General features: G+C 46.1%; 1 protein-coding gene across 11 annotated transcripts in view; it reads left to right on the top strand.

Annotated features, from left to right (window-relative positions):
• Positions 1-18,885, top strand: part of LOC115135594 (signal-induced proliferation-associated 1-like protein 1) — a 46,294-nt gene that overhangs the window by 10,422 nt on the left and 16,987 nt on the right. For 6 of the 11 annotated variants that reach the window (XM_029670457.2, XM_029670454.2, XM_029670453.2 and 3 more), the window contains exons 2-8: positions 11,374-12,788; positions 12,905-13,029; positions 13,194-13,382; positions 13,681-13,855; positions 15,632-15,735; positions 16,414-16,571; positions 17,784-18,393. In XM_029670457.2, the coding sequence (XP_029526317.1) occupies positions 11,648-12,788; positions 12,905-13,029; positions 13,194-13,382; positions 13,681-13,855; positions 15,632-15,735; positions 16,414-16,571; positions 17,784-18,393 (2,502 nt within the window). In that variant the 5' untranslated portion in view covers positions 11,374-11,647. Of the gene's footprint in view, positions 1-5,643; positions 7,830-9,665; positions 9,927-11,373; positions 12,789-12,904; positions 13,030-13,193; positions 13,383-13,680; positions 13,856-15,631; positions 15,736-16,413; positions 16,572-17,783; positions 18,394-18,885 lie in introns of those variants that run through there. The other 5 variants (XM_029670448.2, XM_029670446.2, XM_029670452.2 and 2 more) reach the window with 5 other exon arrangements.

The raw sequence follows: 18,885 nt of genomic DNA, 5'->3' as shown, positions 1-18,885 counted from the left end.
CATAATAAAGCACGGCTCTGCCTGCCTTTTTAACAACACTATCAACAAGGCAGGTCGTACAGGCCCTAGTTTTGTCACACCTTGACACCTGTTCAGTAGTGTGGTCAGATGCTACAAAGAGGGACTTGAGAAAATTACAGTTGGCTCAGAACAGGGCAGCACGGCTGGCCCTTAAACATACACGTAGAGCTAACATTAATAACATGTATGTACGTCTCTCATGGCTCAAAGTGGATGAGAGATTGACTTCATCACTACTTGTTTTTGTAAGAAGTGTTGACAAGCTGAATGCACCCAGCTGTCTGTTTAAACTACTAGCACCCAGCTCGGACACTCATGCATACCCCACAAGACATACCACCAGAGGTCTCTTCACAGTCCCCAAGTCCAGAACAGACTATGGGAGGCGCACAGTACTACATAGAGCCAACCCCTCTTTTACGCTGCTGCTACTCTCTGTTTATCTTATATGCATAGTCACTTTAACTATACATTCATGTACATACTACCTAAATTGGCCCGACCAACCAGTGCTCCCGCACATTGGCTAACCAGGCTATCTGCATTGTGTCCCACCACCCGCTAACCCCTCTTTTTACGCTTCTGCTACTTTCTGTTCATATATGCAGTCACTTTAACGATACCTACATACTACCTCAATAAGCCTGACTAACAGGTGTCTGAATATAGCCTTGCTACTCTTTTTTCAAATGTCTTTTTGTTGTTTTATTTCTTTACTTAACTACACATGCCTTTTTCCCCCGCACCATTGGTTAGAGCCTGTAAGTAAGCATTTCACTGTAAGGTTTACACCTATTGTATTTGGCGCACGTGACAAATAAACTTGGATTTGATTACATAGAACTCTATTCCACATCAGGTAACTGATGCAAGCAGTAGAGTCAGATTTAAAAAGCAGGTACAAATACACCTGATGGAACAACGGGGACTGTGAAGAGACACACAAAGGTACAGACACATGCATACGCACACATTGTCACGGCCGTTGAAAGAACTGGACCAAGGTGCAGAGTGATCAGCGTACATTTTCTTTATTAGAATGAAAAGACGCCGAACAAAACAATAAACACTACAAAACAAACCGTGAAGCTAAAGGCTATGTGCCATAAACAAAGTCAACTTCCCACAAAGACAGGTGGGAAAAAGGGCTACCTAAGTATGGTTCTCAATCAGAGACAACGATAGACAGCTGTCCCTGGTTGAGAACCCTACCCGGCCAAAACATAGAAATACAAATAATAGAACATAGAATACCCACCCCAAATCACACCCTAACCAAACCAAATAGAGACATAAAAAGGATCTCTAAGGTCAGGGCGTGACACACATTGTGATATTGTTGAATGGAAGTATTGTTGTATGGTGAACATTTTGTGTTGAGGATATGTGGTGGTGTAGAGATCTTACATGATGTACTGTTTTATCTTTATCTCATTCAGTACAAACATAGTTCACTGTTTTATATGTAATGTGGATGCTTTGGTGTGTTTGGACCCCAGGAAGAGTAGCTTCTGTCTTGGATCCCTAATATACACAAATACAATGTCATGCAGAACATTGGTTACAAGAGAACAGAACCTGGTGCAGCTGGTGTTGTTTTAGGGACAAAACACAAGTTAAATTTAACCAATCAACATTAGGTCTCATAGGGGTGGTTAGAGTAGAGACTCATAATTAAAGAATTTGGGGTCATACGCAGAGCTTAGCTGGGTAGGTGTGTGTGTGTGAGAGAGAGAGAGAGAGAGAGAGAGAGAGAGAGAGAGAGAGAGAAAGAGAGTGTAGGCGGTGCAGCCGTTTCAGGAGGACCAGGCTTAATTTCGAAGCACAATAGCGGGGATAGTGAGGAAGTGAGGGAGGCCAGTGTCTCTTCCTCTCTGAGAGGACAGGGTAGGGGTGACAGTTCAGACTGCTAGAAATGCTATTGGTGGACAGTCTCTCGGCCTCAGAGCCAGCTGCACAGATAGGAGAGGAAGAACAGTGTGCAGTTCAGCTTCACATAATAGCAGCAGTGATGACGTGAGGGTCAGTTCCCCTCTCATTTCTGTCACACACATACACCCCCCCACACACGCCTGCACACACAAGTGCACACCCCCACACACACGCACAGAGATAGAAAGTCACGGGCAGAATCACACAGTGCAGTTGCAGAGGGACAGCTGTTCTTCCTGCCACTGTGGCTTTTACACTCTTTCATAGAGTCAGCAAAGGCACACAAAGAACGACACAGACACATTCACTCCGACCAACTCTTGCACGCATGCCATGCACTCCCATATACCCACACAATAAAGTCCTTTGAGCATGCGAATGACCAATACCATAGTGAAAATGTTCAAATGCTTTATCACAGTGGTGATTGATGACCATAATAATGTAAGATGGCATGGAGTGAGAGGGACAAAGATGTATCATCCCCAAGGGCGTAGGAGCCGGGTGGGGGGTCTACCCCACCCCCCAATGTTAGAAGCAGGTAAAACACGTGAGAGAAGTCACCACATTCATTGAGGGATTTTTATTTTGAAATGGCCTCCACTGCAGTCACTTGCCCCGCCCCCACTGACTGCTTCATTCTCACTCTCGGTTTGTTACAAGCAGTGTGGCAGTGCGTGTGAGTGATAGAAACAGCACTGTGCAGCACCACCATCATTACTCAATGCACCGGGTAAAGTAACTTTGAAATCTACTTTGAAACAAAAGTATATACCTCACACACATGGTCAAGGGCTTAAGAAAAAAGAAGACACCTGTACCATGTCAGTTATAGAGTTGAAATGTATTACATTTTATGTTTGCATCCCAATATTAAATGTGACATACAACAAAACTGAAATGATGAGGCTACGAGGTCATTTTACTGCAGGAAAGGGCTACGATTTGTCTGTATCCTTTTCTCAAAAGTGACTAGAAATTAGCATTTAAAACCTTTTTATTGCATTTTTTATTTATATCCTGGAGTGTGCCTCTTTTTTTAAGCCCATAACCAGGTGTAAACTTATGTTTAGCGAAATGTGTCCCCTTGTCAGAGTCGCTCCTACGCCCCTGATCATAATTCTTTTAGTTGGTAGTTTCAGTAAAAGAGGAAGTCAGGGTTAGATGCACAGACAATGTTATGGAAAGAGCCATTTCTGAACCAACTTCCTCTTTCTGGCCTTCTTTCACTGAAATAGGAGGTAACATCAGATTTAAACATGCTTAGTTCATGACATATTGTACATATATGTGATTCAATACGCAGATGCAATATGTTTTATCAATGATCAGAATAATACTTTTGTTTCCACACACACACACACACACACACACACACACACACACACACACACACACACACACACACTTCTTTGGTATCAGAGATTTCCAAAGAGGAAGGGACTTATAAAAACTGAAGACTGTTTTACAGTATCGAATCCAAAACTTCAGATGACTAAATTGGAGCTTTCTCACACACATATTTTTAGAAGTCACACACACATACACACACGATATGGCAGTACACACGTCTGTGTACAGTTCTTTGTGACAACAAAATGTATAGGTGATGTTTTGGACGGCCCAGGCCCAAGTCCCATGGTCAGAGAGTGGGCTTGGGGGGGGCTGCCTCATGAATTATTCAACACTGTCTAACTCTAGCCCCATCTTTTCCCCCTCATTAATAATTGATAGCACGACAGACATATGTTCCATTTCTGAAGGACGTATTTGCGGGAGGACAGCCTCCTCTCAAAAATGAATCTGTTTTTAGTTGTCTTCAGCAGATGCTAACATCAGCACAGCCTAAAGGTGGGCTTGACCTCCACAGACCAACAGCAGAAACAGATGCCCAGTACACTCTGTCACAATGTCCCCCACTGGAGGACACAGGCAGACAGCAGCCAAACACACTCTGCAAGGTGACATTAAAGGCTTAGCAAAATGACATTGGAAATGAGAGGTGACAATCTTTTTAGAATTTTTTTTACTTCCTTTGTGTGTCCAGTGTGACATATACTTTAAACTCACGAGGGTAGGAAGGTAAATCAAATCAAATTAATTTATATAGCCCTTCGTACATCAGCTGATATCTCAAAGTGCTGTACAGAAACCCAGCCTAAATCCCCAAACAGCAAGCAATGCAGGTGTAGAAGCACGGTGGCTAGGAAAAGCTCCCTAGAAAGGCCAAAACCTAGGAAGAAACCTAGAGAGGAACCAGGCTATGTGGGGTGGCCAGTCCTCTTCTGGCTGTGCCGGGTGGAGATTATAACAGAACATGGCCAAGATGTTCAAATGTTCATAAATGACCAGAATGGTCCAATAATAATAAGGCAGAACAGTAAAAGGTTGGGAAGTGATAAGAAGCATGTGTGGAAGGCAGGGAGGGTTGTGTATTTGCACTCCCACTGACTGCCCTGACTCAGCCTGGAGACGTGCCAGAAGCAGTCAGGGAGACTACCTGTTATCCTCATTACCATCATGGTATCATCTGTCAATTTCCACTCCTCAGATCAACATCTGACCTCTGAGACACGATCATGTGATCCTGTACAGGGTGGTCCTAAGAACCTTTCCACTTGCCTCCTTCCTCTCTGCCACCTTGACAGCTAACCTCTACTCTAAAGTCAATCTATTGAGTAGACGAACTATGTGTCTTTGGAGACCAACAACTCAGACAGACATCTGCTAACTCTAAGTAATAAATCAAAACCGAGATAAAATGTGGGACAAAATGAGTGTGCCAGAACCAATCACTTAGCAGGCTCTGGACCTGGCCCAGACCCTACTCAGCGGGCAGAAGCAAAAGGGAAGGATGAAGGGTGATTGGAGGAAGTGTGAGGGAGTAGCAGCATTGGGATTACTTTATTTCCTGAAACCAATTTTGTGTGCAATAACACACCCACTGGCTGTTTTTAGTCTTTGAAGCCCGTTTTGTGTTTCCAATGACATGGTAGTTATGCAGTGTGAATCCAAATGTATCAGGCAGAGCTGGGATCAATAACAGGCCCTGGGATTGGCTGCTGGGCACAGTGAGAACACACGGTTAATTAGCTCAATTTTCCTAAATCAATCATCCCTAATAGTCGATTTAGGCCCTAACGTATCGTAAGCACCAATCACTGTGATTTGGAGGTCAGAGGTTGCGTAGCTGGTGGCAGTACTGTTATTTGGAGGTCAGAGGTTGCGTAGCTGGTGGCAGTACTGTGTTTTGGAGGACAGAGGTTGCAGAGCTGGTGGCAGTACTGTGTTTTGGAGGACAGAGGTTGCAGAGCTGGTGGCAGTACTGTGATTTGGAGGACAGAGATTGCGTAGCAGTCAGTACTGTGTTTTGGAGGACAGAGGTTGCGTAGCAGTCAGTACTGTGTTTTGGAGGACAGAGGTTGCGTAGCAGTCAGTACTGTGTTTTGGAGGACAGAGGTTGCAGAGCTGGTGGCAGTACTGTGATTTGGAGGACAGAGATTGCGTAGCAGTCAGTACTGTGTTTTGGAGGACAGAGGTTGCGTAGCAGTCAGTACTGTGTTTTGGAGGACAGAGGTTGCGTAGCAGTCAGTACTGTGTTTTGGAGGACAGAGATTGCGTAGCAGTCAGTACTGTGTTTTGGAGGACAGAGGTTGCGTAGCAGTCAGTACTGTGATTTGGAGGACAGAGATTGTGTAGCAGTCAGTACTGTGTTTTGGAGGACAGAGATTGCGTAGCAGTCAGTACTGTGTTTTGGAGGACAGAGGTTGCGTAGCAGTCAGTACTGTGTTTTGGAGGACAGAGGTTGCGTAGCAGTCAGTACTGTGTTTTGGAGGACAGAGGTTGCAGAGCTGGTGGCAGTACTGTGATTTGGAGGACAGAGATTGCGTAGCAGTCAGTACTGTGTTTTGGAGGACAGAGGTTGCGTAGCAGTCAGTACTGTGTTTTGGAGAACAGAGGTTGCGTAGCAGTCAGTACTGTGATTTGGAGGACAGAGATTGTGTAGCAGTCAGTACTTTGTTTTGGAGGACAGAGATTGCGTAGCAGTCAGTACTGTGTTTTGGAGGACAGAGATTGCGTAGCAGTCAGTACTGTGTTTTGGAGGACAGAGATTGTGTAGCAGTCAGTACTGTGTTTTGGAGGACAGAGGTTGCAGAGCTGGTGGCAGTACTGTGATTCAGCATAGAATACTAGTATGCAATGAGGAAAATTGTATAACACACGATGTTGCTCTGAGGTCTAGTGACACGTATGCTTGGAATCCTTGTTATCGTATCGCACTTCTCTGCAGTTCTAATGAGGGTTTTTTAAATCATTCCAGAAGTACAGAAATACATACTCTTGATGGCCTTTGGTTTGAGTTATGATAGTAATCTGTCCTGCTCCCAATTTCAAGAGATAATTTTAATCCCACATGTGCGTGGAGAACCATGAGCCAGAAACAGAAACAGGTCAGGGGAGTCAGATATTTTCAACGGCAGATTGCATCGTCAGTACTGGCATATAGCTGGTTTAATAACACAGGGACCCGTTTCTATCTTATACAGACATAGTAACTATGAGCCCATCAAGGATTTGATGAAACCTTCCATAAAGAACCCGTTTGTCACCTGATAGGTCTGATATGGCCATGGGGCGGATACCAATCCTGGTCATTGATCACATTGAATGGCTGCCTATGGCGAGTTTTGTCCCCCCCAGAGCTGGGCCTGAAGGAAATACATTTCAAGCATGGACCCTACTGTAGGCTACACCAAATACAATATATCATTTATTCATAAATGCTTTTGTGGTTGCTGTTTTTCCCCCTCAAAACGATTTGCTGATGAGTAGGAGCTTAATAAAACCGCATCAGATGTAATCTTCATTGTGAGATGTAGGTCAGGAGTTGAACAGAGACTTATGGTTGGTAGGGCTGAAGTCAGCCTGGTCTCCGCTCTCTGATACAACAGTCCAGTTAGCCATGATGGGAGGGGGAGATATGATGATGACACCCTTCCTCTGAGGGCTAGTAAGGTCAGGATGCAGGTGACATCACAGGACGCAGAGTCTCAAAAGGGAGGAGGGGTCAGAGAAAAGTGTTCCTGGAAACACGGCTTCCCTAAAGTGGGCGTATGGTCACCATGGCAGCCCTATGACTCCCCTTTCACAGTAACATCCGGACAGCACACACCCTGGAGCCTTGTCCTGGGTCTAGCATGTACACCAAACAGGATGGCGACCCCACTGCGCTGAACACTCATGCCTCCGAAGCACTGAGGTCAGAGCAGTGCTTGTGAAAAAACACTAGAAAACATGAGCCCAACACAGACTAGACCTGTTTTCAAATAAATTATTTCAAATACCATGAACGAGGGTGTATTTGAGTCAGTATATTTAAGTATTTCAAGTAACTACTTGAAAAATATCTTAATTCTTACTTCCAAATGTCTTTGAAAGTAATTGGAATACCTGAAATAGTATTGCAACCCACGTCTGACACAGGCATACTGTAGTACCTGTAAAGGAAGTCTGTTAAAGTACCAAGGGGCTGACAGCACAGTCCTGTTATAAAGACTGGTTCAACACAGGTCACACAGAGAGCCAAGATACTCGGGATAGAGGCTGAGATCTGAGATCATTAGCAGCCACTCACTGCTAGCAGTGTTCTGTCAGCATGGTTAGACACCGCATCAAACACCAGTTGTCCTAGCTTAATGATGTAGTGAGGCAGTGCATGCCTGGTTTGACTTCTGAGGCACTGAGACTGCTCTGCTCTCTGGTTTCATGTGAGGATGTGTGGACTGTGAAATGGGCCCGCTGAACTGTCATGATGAACGCTCCCAATCTTCAGAAAGTCCTGGAGAGCCTTTTAATCCCTTGGCTGCATGTTTCGGGTAATCCCCCTTTGCTTAATCTTTTGATAGGAGAGGAAAAATACTGTAATTTGTAGGTTATTGTGATGTACTGTAATATGAACTTTATGCGTACAATATAGTGAAGTATGCGTATTGAACTCTTAAAGGGACATTTCACAATTTTCCAACTTCAAATGTATCATCTCCAGCACCACCCCAACATCAACATTTGTGAAATGTGCACGTTTCTAGGTTTTGTAATAAAATATATAGAGGAAGATAAGGGTTGTTGGGTTGGTGCTGGAAATTATGAATATGAAGTTAAATTTTTTTTTTAAATGCCCCTTTAAAGCTTTCCTTCCTAGGTGTTTCAAATGAAAAACATTAACCAATTTTCTATGAAGTTGCAAAGCTTACAACCTGTGCTCTACCTTTTGTTTGAACGAAAACCCAAATGCAGATCTAACAAAAAAAATATATTGAATTTGGTTCAGAGGAAGTGACAGATGTGACCGAAGAACTAGGTTAGTTCACATGGCCTTTAGGGTGGGGGAAACACTCTCCCTATAACTTTGATACAGTCAACAGAGTCACTCGTTACCCTGTTAGACACAGAAACCACCAGACATGTTGGATAGTAGTCTGTGGAGGATGGAGAAGTGAACCTCTGCAGCTATGCACAGAAGTGACATGAGGAGGAAGCTGTGGTCACCGTAGACCCCTATTGCGTAGTTGAACCAGAAGTCTCACTGGGGCAGTTAGAGAACATCACATACAGTACTGGACTAGTTAAAGCTTCCCTTTATCAGTTTGACTCCTTACTTTAGTATATCGTATGTCCTGCTCTTTGTCAACCCACAGAACTTGGGAGTAGAATGATTTGACTGCAGGGCAGGTTCCTCTGCAGGCCTTTATATGGTTTTGATGAACTAAACCACTGGATTTCCAGCTTTACTCTAAACTGGCAATCAATTTATAATGCATGAGACTGAAAACAGAGACTGGATTGATCAAATATTTAGCATGTGTTATTGTGTTGTTATAATAGATGAATTAAATGAATGGCCACTTGTTGTGGATGCATGCAGCTTTTGGTATTGTTGATTGTGTGCTTACAATCTGCCATTGGGTCACTAAAAGCACCAGGGAACTATCGAGTGGCCCCAGGGGGAACGCATGGCCATACAGTGGATGTACAGCCACTCCATATATAATCTCAGTGTGTGCTCAATGAACACACAAATGCTGTAGTCCTTTTTCTCATTTCAGAAAAAATACAAGTAATGCACATGTTTCAAAGACTTCTATCCTAAACTATTTTGCAAACCCAGCTATCACCTTCAGAGTACACATGGTTTCATCTTGACTCCCACAAGTCAGGACACTCTGATGGGAGATTCAGAGACCTTGGATGGAAAGTAAGTGGCTGGGCTCGGTACCAGCAGGGAGATGGAAGCTGCTGCTCTGTCATCGAACAAGTCGCTTAACCTGATTTGCTTCAGTAAAAAAAAAAACTTTCAAAGAACTGAAGAAATTGATATTATCCAGAAAATATATCAGAGTGAATTGCTGTGGTTAAGGGCATCCAGTACATAGCTAGAGAAATGTCAGAAAGGATGTCCAAACATGTTGTCATGTTTAAATGTCATCGTGGTCTAAAATATTGTATCTATGCAACCAGGCACAATGTGATTGTTCCTTTATGGGGACAGAAGGTGAATTGCAAATCTCCAATATTCAGTCAATATCTGGAGTAACTATTAACATTCAGTTGTGCAGAGGCAGAGAGAGAGAGCGAGAGAGAGAGAGAGAGAGAGAGAGAGATGACTCCCTCTCTCACCAGTCACCTCAACATCTCTGCAGCATTCTGTGCTAACGCGCACCGGGAAACATGAGTGTGAGCTGCGTCGCTGCACCTGCTCTCGAGGCTGCAAATCCTCTCGAGACAGGAGATGCATGAGAAATAGCGAGACAGGAAGCAGCCTTTAGAATGTAGAAGAAATCTAATATTTGGATTCAAGAGAAACTGGTTTCCGATATCGTATGATTGACGTCAATTTGACCAGAGAGAAGGGAACAAAGAATGGGGATACCAGGAACCGAGGAAATTCATTTGAAAACAACCTATTTTCGCCTGTGAGTTGACCTGAAACAAATAGTCTGTAATGAGAAAGATTTAGGATGTTTAGAATAAGTGTAGATAATGAAAATCCACTTATGAATAGTGGCCCTCATTTAAGCAACAGACTGGCCTGTCACTTATTGACGGAAGTCTTACTCTATCATTTACTGTTAGAGTACCTTGGTTCATTTCGAGACATAAAAAAATGTAGATATTTACATACTGGCTATCCTTAGGCAAACAATTGTTTTGTTATGTTATTCAGTAAAAAAGCCTAAATGGCCCCTGAAGATTAGTATGTTAAAATCCAATTTATACGTTTCATTTGGGCATTTTTATTTAATTGACTCTTACAAGCCAAAGTCTATGTTTCATATTTTAATGAAATAAATCAAATATCTGAACAAAATGACATTGGACATCTCACTATTAATATCCTCACTATATTGAGGTTTTGATGTACAGACTCTCGTTTTATTTGTGCCCTTCTGGTCCGAACCATCCTAAAGTATCTCAACATTGATTGTGTAACTCAAAGGAGTTGCTTATAGATGATTTGGACATGATTTTGAAAATGCTAATATAGGTACCATTGACTTGCATTGATCAAGAGAGAGAGAGAGAGTTGGTGGGATATGACAATTTATGAGCAAATGTGACCATAAAATCAAAATGAACAAGCAAAAGGCCCGTGTTACATTTGGAATGTCAGATCATGTGTGGGGTTGTGTGGATTTAGAAGTCCGGTGGCGTTTAATGTTTCTGCTTTCTCTGGGGATTGCATATGATAGGAGAGGATGAATTGTAATGTCTCAGAGGGGAATATTGTCTTAGACACACAGCAGGCTACTGTATTCAAAATAGACACTGTATGAGATAGATAGAGTGAGTCTTATTCTGTTGGCAGGCTGGCCAGCATTGTTATGTTTATTACCATTTTATTCTTAACTTGTTTGAGGACAGGAAGGCCACCTCCCCCTTCCTGCAGTGTTCTATTGTGCCTGTCCATAGAGGGGATGTGGTGGGCCACATACGACTACTTGGCAGCTATTTTTGCAAAGGAAAAAAAATCATAATGCAAGTATTGAGAGGTTTAACAATACAGAACAAAACAACACACGTCAGAGCTGCTTGTTTGCCTTTTTCGATTTCTATGCGTCATTGTTGAAAAGAAATGCATTCGAATTTCAGGATAATGTTTTGACAAAGTGGCTTAAAAAACACTGGCGCATAGTTTGATTTGCAACCATTGAACAAAACCTCAGTGACTGAATGACATCTGAGGCGTCAGGAAGGATAATAGCAGTATGGGTGGGAGACGGGTGTCTGTGGTCAATGACCGTAGCTTTGTCTCTGTGCACAGGTGACCAGTGGAAGAGACCAAAGAGAATGGATGACAGGGTATAAAGAGCTGGGCTCTTCTGATGGTTAACTCTCCTCTCCTCTGTACATTTTTACCAGCAGGACCAAACCAAAACTGGACCAATCCAAAACTGGGGCACACCAGAATCTTAGTCATCTGCAGAGCTGGAGAACGTCCTAAAATAACTTGGAATGGGTGTACGCTTTCCAGACTTAAAACATATAATTGTATCTGACTGTGTGGACATAACTGTCATCTAATAGTCCTCTGCATTGTGTTATTGAATGTGGATGAGGAACACGTGTAGTACCTTTACTCATCCGGTTTGGGAAAGTGAGGAGAGACAGTTGGAGGATTGGAGTCTGAGGCACCATGCAGTCTGACGACCTCTTCCTCCGCAAGTTCTGCCGGCAAAGGCCGCGACCCCCTCTGGCAACGGTCAACTTTGACTCTAAGCGGGACGGTGGGGTACGGGCGCGGGTGCTGGCAGGGGAGTGGCCCCCGAGGAGGGACGGGGAGGGGGCAGATGGGGAGAGCCTTACTAACCCGAACCGTGTGAGTCTGAACCTGAGGTCCGTGGGCCGAGGACACATCATGCAGAGAAGCAACAGTGACGTGACTCTGGGTGACCTGGACTCTTCTGGTAAGGTGGGAGGGAAGGCCACACGGGCGGTGGGGGAGAAGGCAGGTGCCGGGGCTCAGGGGGACTCAGGGGTGGTGCTGCACAGGGAGTATGGCAGCCTCTCCTCACTGGAGAGACAGACAGGTCTGTCAGGAACACAGGAGCTCAGTGCAGACGACCAGGGAGCTCTGAGCCCCAACGCCCTCCGCTTCAAAGACCCCTTCCTTCTGCTGGGTCTGCATGCAACACCCCCAGAACCAGACGGCTTCTTCAGGGCTCTTTCCGCCCCCACAGGAGAAACTCCAAAACCAGCCAAGCCCCCCAAGCCTGAGGGGCTGAGCAAGAAGGCCAAGCCTTCACCCCCACAGATCCCCCAACCAGGTCCTTATGACAACCTGGGAGGCGGAGCCTGGGTCAGGAACTTTGCCCACTATGATGTTCAGAGCATTCTGTTTGATCTCTTGGAAGCAGCCAGCAATCGGGACAGCATCGGCCGCAAAAAGAACATCACCTCAGGGGCGTCGGCCGCCTCAACGATGCGCCCCCTCACCCAGGCCACACCCTCCTCCCCCTCGCAGGGTGGGGGTAGTGGTGGGGGGGCTGTGGAGGACCCTGACCAGTGTCTGCTGGACGAGGGAGATGGGAACGACAACGAGCTGCTGCTCAGCTGCCCCCACTTCCGTAACGAGATGGGGGGTGAGGAGCGGGCGGGCCTGGGGAATACACAGGGAAGAGGGTGCCTGTGGCTGAGCTTGAGGAACCCCAACGATGCAGTGTCAGTACTGGAGGAACCCAGAGAGAGCCACGTCCAACAGCAGGGCAAGAGCAACTACTTCATAGAACACGCAGACCTGGGAGCCCACTACTACCGCAAATACTTCTACATGAAAGGTGAGTGCTGCGTCGTTGTGTGTGAAAGATCATGTTTGCTTTACCTCATTAAATGATTGAGACTGTTTGTGTTCGTCAACAACAGTGTTACAGGGATATTTCTTTCCATTCCTCAGATCATCAGAACTTCTTTGGTATAGATGACCGCCTGGGTCCAGTGGCCATCAGCTTCCGTAGAGAGGAGAAGGAGGGGTCCAGTGGAGCTCAGTATAACTACAGAATCATCTTCAGAACCACTGAGGTCAGTCTACAATACACACTCAAGGTCAATATGAGTATACAGTATTGACAGACTTCTAGATCCTTTTCTGAATACATACCGCCATTCACACATACCCATACTTACTATTGTTGCACACATTTGTCCATCTACTCACACCCCTCGGGACTGTCCCTGCCTCCCAGCTGAAGACTCTGAGAGGCTCCATCCTGGAGGAGTCCGTGCCGTCAGCGGCCCGCCACACCACCCCGCGCGGCCTGTCTCCCAAGAGGCTCCTGGAGTTCATCATCCCTGAGCTCAACCTCCACTGCTTGCGTCTGGCCTCCACCTCGCCCAAGGTCCGAGATACCCTGCTCAAGCTGGACGAACAGGGGGTGAGTAGGACCCACCCTGGGTTGACCCCACTCAGTGTCCTGCTCATGGCCAATAAGATGTCAGATCCATCAGGATACTCTTTTAGATGGTTCATGTAAACCTCCTATGGAGCAGTCTACAGAGAAATGTGTCTGATCTGTCCATTCTGATACTATCACTTGAACTTGAACAGGCATTCAAAGAGATACAGTACATCTATTCTAAAAGTTTTGGGCTGCCATGGTTATTAGAAAAAACACAATAGTTGATGAAAATCTCTCTCTCTCTCTCTTTCTCCCCCCCCCCCCCCCCCCCCAGCTGAACTTCCAGAGGAAGGTGGGGGTGATGTACTGCCGTGCAGGCCAGAGCTCTGAGGAGGACATGTACAACAACGAGAGCTCTGGGCCGGCTTTCGAGGAGTTCCTGGACCTGCTGGGGGAGCGAGTGAAGCTTAAAGGCTGGGAGAAGTACCGCGCTCAGCTGGACACCAAGAGTGAGCCCTACACATACATACTATCTACACGTTATCTACAGGCAGGATATATACTGAACAAAAATATAAACGCTAAATGTAAAGTGTTGGTCCCATGTTTCATGAGCTGAAATAAAATAACCCCCAAATTGTTCATGCTCACAAAAAGCTTTTCTCTCAAATGTTGTATACAAATTGGTTTACATCCCTGTTAGTGAGCATTTCTCATTTGCCAAGATAATCCATGCACCTGATGGTGTGGCATATCAAGAAGCTGATTAAACAGCATGATCATTACCCAGGTGCACCTTGTGCTGGGGACAATATAAGGCAACTCTAAAATGTACATTTTTGTCACACAACACAATGCCACCGATGTCTCAAGTTTTGTGGGAGTGTGCATTTGGCATGCTGACTGTAGGAATGTCCACCAGGGTTGTTGCCAGAGAATGTAATGTTAATTTCTCTACCATAAGCCGCCTTCAATGTTGTTTTAGAGAATTTGGCAGTATGTCCAACCGGCCTCACAACCGCAGACCACATGTAACCACGCCAGCCCAGGACTTCCACATCTGGCTTTTTCACTTGCGGGATGGTCTGAGACCAGCCGCCTGGACAGCCGATGAAACTGTGGGTTTGCACAAGCAAAGCATTTCTGCACAAACTACCAGAAACTGTCTCAGGGAAGCTCATCTGCGTGCTTGTCGTCCTCCCCAGGGTCTTGACCTGGCTGCAGTTTGGCTTCTTAACCGACTTCAGTGAGCAAATGCTCACCTTCGATGGCCACTAGCACGCTGGAGAAGTGTGCTATTTACATATGAATCCTGGTTCAAACTGTTCCGAGCAGATGGCAGACAGGGTAGCGAGTAAGGCGTTGTGTGGGCAAACGGTTTGCTGAGTGCCCCATGGTGGCGGTGGGGTTACGGTATGGGCAGGCATAAGATAATGACAACAAACACAAATGCATTTCATCGATAGTCATTTGAATGCACAGGCTCATTGTCATGCCATTCATCCGCACGGCTCCATGTCGCAAGGATCTGTACACAATTCCTGGAAGCTGAAAAGGTCTCAGTTCTTCCATGACCTGAATACTCACCAGGCATGTCACCCATTGATCATGTTTGGAATGCTCTGGATCGACGTGTACGACAGTGTGTTCCAGTTCCCACCGATATCCAGCAACATCGCTCAGCCATTGAAGAGGAGTGGGACAACATTCCACAGGCCACAATCAACAACCTGATCAACTCTATGCAAAGGAGATGTGTCATGCAAATGGTGGACACACCAGATACGGACTATTTTTCTGATTCAGGTCCCTACCTTTTTTTGAAGGTATCTGTGACCAACAGTTGCATATCTGTATTCCCAGTCGTGAAATCCATAGATTAGTGCCTAATTAATTTATTTCAATTGACTGATTTCCCTATATGAACTGTAACTCAGTAAAATTGTTGAAATTGTTGCGTGTTGCGTTACATTGTTTGTTCACTGTATATATTGAATCACAGGGCATCAGGGGTTAGTAAACATATAAGATTAACACTATCTAACACGGTGTAATTGTAGCAGTATTGGGAGAAGCTGTATAGTCACTGTGTGTGTCCTCTATCTTAATACTGTCTATCACTGTAATCTAAAGCACCTAAAGTCAGACTGATGTTTTTTTTTAGTCTGTGTTTACACTATCTGTAGACTGTCTCTCACTCTGTTAGCTACGAGGCTGATAGCGACGTGTTTAAACCTTTCTGTGCGCGTGTGTGTGTGTGCTCGTGCGCGCGTGTGTGCACACAGCGGACTCCACGGGGATCCAGTCCCTCTACACGCGCTACCAGGACTATGAGGTCATGTTCCACGTGTCCACCATGCTGCCCTACACGGCCAACAACACACAACAGGTAACAAACAACACATACACACTACACGCTGCTTTACAGGACGCTAAGGAAACCCAGTCAGACAACTTGAAGCCGTGATAGTGATAATGTGTTAACGTGGTTGTTTAGAAAGTCCTTTTTAATCGAAAACGATTAGAAACGGAGATTCTGATCTTTTACACAAGCATAGTTAGGTCTTTTTTGGGGCAAATATTGAAGAGAATAAGCAGCATTCCTCGCAAAAAATGTATGAAAAATAATCTTCTTGATTCTGTGTTTATGGTAACATTATTCTTTGGTTTTAAAACCTACACATTTCTCCATGTTCAAATGAAGGCGTCCCCGCTTGAGGAATGTTGCACAACAAGCACGGCAGGCAAATGACTTGTTCCTCTGCGTCTCTATGTCCAACTCCCACTCTAAAAGCATGCTGTGTCTGCCCATACACTATAGATACTGAGCTACTGCCACTCTGTCTGTTTGGCTGGCAGTCAGGCTGGAGAGCCGCTCACATCTGCCAGCTCTTCGGTTGGAGTGATTTGGAAACACGACACCATACAAATAAGTAACACCGAATAGCTAACTGCACATGATCATTAGTTGATCAAATAACCAAAATGTATTAACAGCTCTCTTGACTACCTCTAACCCCCTCCTCTCTCTCTCTCTCTCTCTCTCTCTCTCTCTCTGGTACTGTAGTTGCTGAGGAAGAGGCACATTGGGAATGACATAGTGACCATAGTGTTCCAGGAGCCAGGGGCTTTGCCCTTCACTCCTAAGGCCATTCGCTCCCATTTCCAACATGTCTTCATCATCATCCAGGTGGAAAAGTCCTGCTCTGACCACACCTACTACAGGTGAGATGAGAGCCTTCTCTCCTGCTGTACCGCTGTCCCTGGCTGCTACACAACTGTCTCTGTTTGTCTTGAGCTGCACCGCTGTCCCTGGCTGCTCCACAACTGTCTCTGTTTGTCTCGAGCTGCACCGCTGTCCCTGGCTGCTCCACAACTGTCTCTGTTTGTCTCGAGCTGCACCGCTGTCCCTGGCTGCTCCACAACTGTCTCTGTTTGTCTCGAGCTGTACCGCTGTCCCTGGCTGCTCCACAACTGTCTCTGTTTGTCTCGAGCTGCACCGCTGTCCCTGGCTGCTCCACAACTGTCTCTGTTTGTCTCGAGCTGCACCGCTGTCCCTGGCTGCTCCACAACTGTCTCTGTTTGTCTCGAGCTGTACCGCTGTCCCTGGCTGCTCCACAACTGCCTCTGTTTGTCTCGAGCTGCACCGCTGTCCCTGGCTGCTCCACAACTGTCTCTGTTTGTCTCGAGCTGTACCGCTGTCCCTGGCTGCTCCACAACTGTCTCTGTTTGTCTCGAGCTGTACCGCTGTCCCTGGCTGCTCCACAACTGTCTCTGTTTGTCTCGAGCTGTACCGCTGTCCCTGGCTGCTCCACAACGGTCTCTGTTTGTCTCGAGCTGTACCACTGTCCCTGGCTGCTCCACAACTGTCTCTGTTTGTCTCGAGCTGCACCGCTGTCCCTGGCTGCTCCACAACTGTCTCTGTTTGTCTCGAGCTGCACCGCTGTCCCTGGCTGCTCCACAACTGTCTCTGTTTGTCTCGAGCTGCACCGCTGTCCCTGGCTGCTCCACAACTGTCTCTGTTTGTCTCGAGCTGCACCGCTGTCCCTGGCTGCTCCACAACTGTCTCTGTTTGTCTCGAGCTGTACCGCTGTCCCTGGCTGCTCCACAACGGTCTCTGTTTGTCTCGAGCTGTACCACTGTCCCTGGCTGCTCCACAACTGTCTCTGTTTGTCTCGAGCTGCACCGCTGTCCCTGGCTGCTCCACAACTGTCTCTGTTTGTCTCGAGCTGTACCGCTGTCCCTGGCTGCTCCACAACTGTCTTTGTATGTTTATCTGCTTTCAGCATTATCAATCAGAAATGACAGGTGTAACAACATGTTTACTGTTGTCACATTGTATTTACAAGGGTATCAAAACTAGAAGTGTGCTGCAAGACTCTGATTATGGGGTTGGATTTCTGATTTTTTTACCCTGACAATCTCTCTCGCCCCCAGGGTGGCGGTAACACGCTCCAAAGACATCCCGTTATTCGGGCCTCTGTTCCCTAAGGGTGCTCGATTCCCCCGTTCCCCTGCCTTCAGAGACTTCCTGCTGGCCAAGGCGGTGAACGCTGAGAACGCTGCCGAGAAGGCGGAGAAGTTCCGCTCCATGGCCACGCGTACACGGCAGGAGTACCTGAAAGACCTGGCAGAGAACTACGTGACCACCACGCCAATCGACTCTTCCACCAAGTTCCCCCTGCTGTCCTTGGGGGGCAAGCGCAAAGACAAACTGAAGGGGGCCAAGGGGGCAGAGCTGCACAGTGCTGGGGCGCTAGTCTGGGCTGTCAGGGCCACCAGTGGGAATGAGGAGGAGACAGGAGGACAAAAGCTGCCCTGTCTACTGGGGGTCTCAGCTGAATCAGTGGTGCTGATCGAGAGATACACACGGAGGGTGGTGTTCAACTGCTGCTGCCGTGACGTGATTGGCTGGAAGGCGGTGACAGACAGCAGGGCCATAGGTGGGCCTTGCCTGGATATCTTCTATGAGAGGGGGGAGGCAGTGTCAATCAGTGTGATGGACAGCCAGGCAGAGGAGATACGGGAGATGGTGCAGAGACTAGAGGTGAGTGGAAAGGCTTTCAAACACCACTGCTCATATTGTGTTATCGCATCATGGTTTCTGTTCCGATGTTACATACAGTGGGGCAAAAAAGTATTTAGTCAGCCACCAATTATGCAAGTTCTCCCACTTAAAAAGATGAGAGAGGCCTGTAATTTTCATCATAGGTACACTTCAACTATGACAGACAAAATGAGAAACAAAAAATCCAGAAAATCACATTGTAGGATTTTTAATGAATTTATTTGCAAATTATGGTGGAAAATAAGTATTTGGTCACCTACAAACAAGGAAGATTTCTGGCTCTCACAGACCTGTAACTTCTTCTTTAAGAGGCTCCTCTGTCCTCCACTCGTTACCTGTATTAATGGCACCTGTTTGAACTTGTTATCAGTATAAAAGACACCTGTCCACAACCTCAAACAGTCACACTCCAAACTCCACTATGGCCAAGACCAAAGAGCTGTCAAAGGACACCAGAAAAAAAAATTGTAG

The sequence above is a fragment of the Oncorhynchus nerka genome, linkage group LG10 (assembly GCF_034236695.1).
Source record: "Oncorhynchus nerka isolate Pitt River linkage group LG10, Oner_Uvic_2.0, whole genome shotgun sequence".
NCBI lineage: Eukaryota > Metazoa > Chordata > Actinopteri > Salmoniformes > Salmonidae > Oncorhynchus > Oncorhynchus nerka.
Note: the sequence above shows the minus strand (reverse complement) of the source record. Positions and strands in the feature narration are given on the sequence as shown.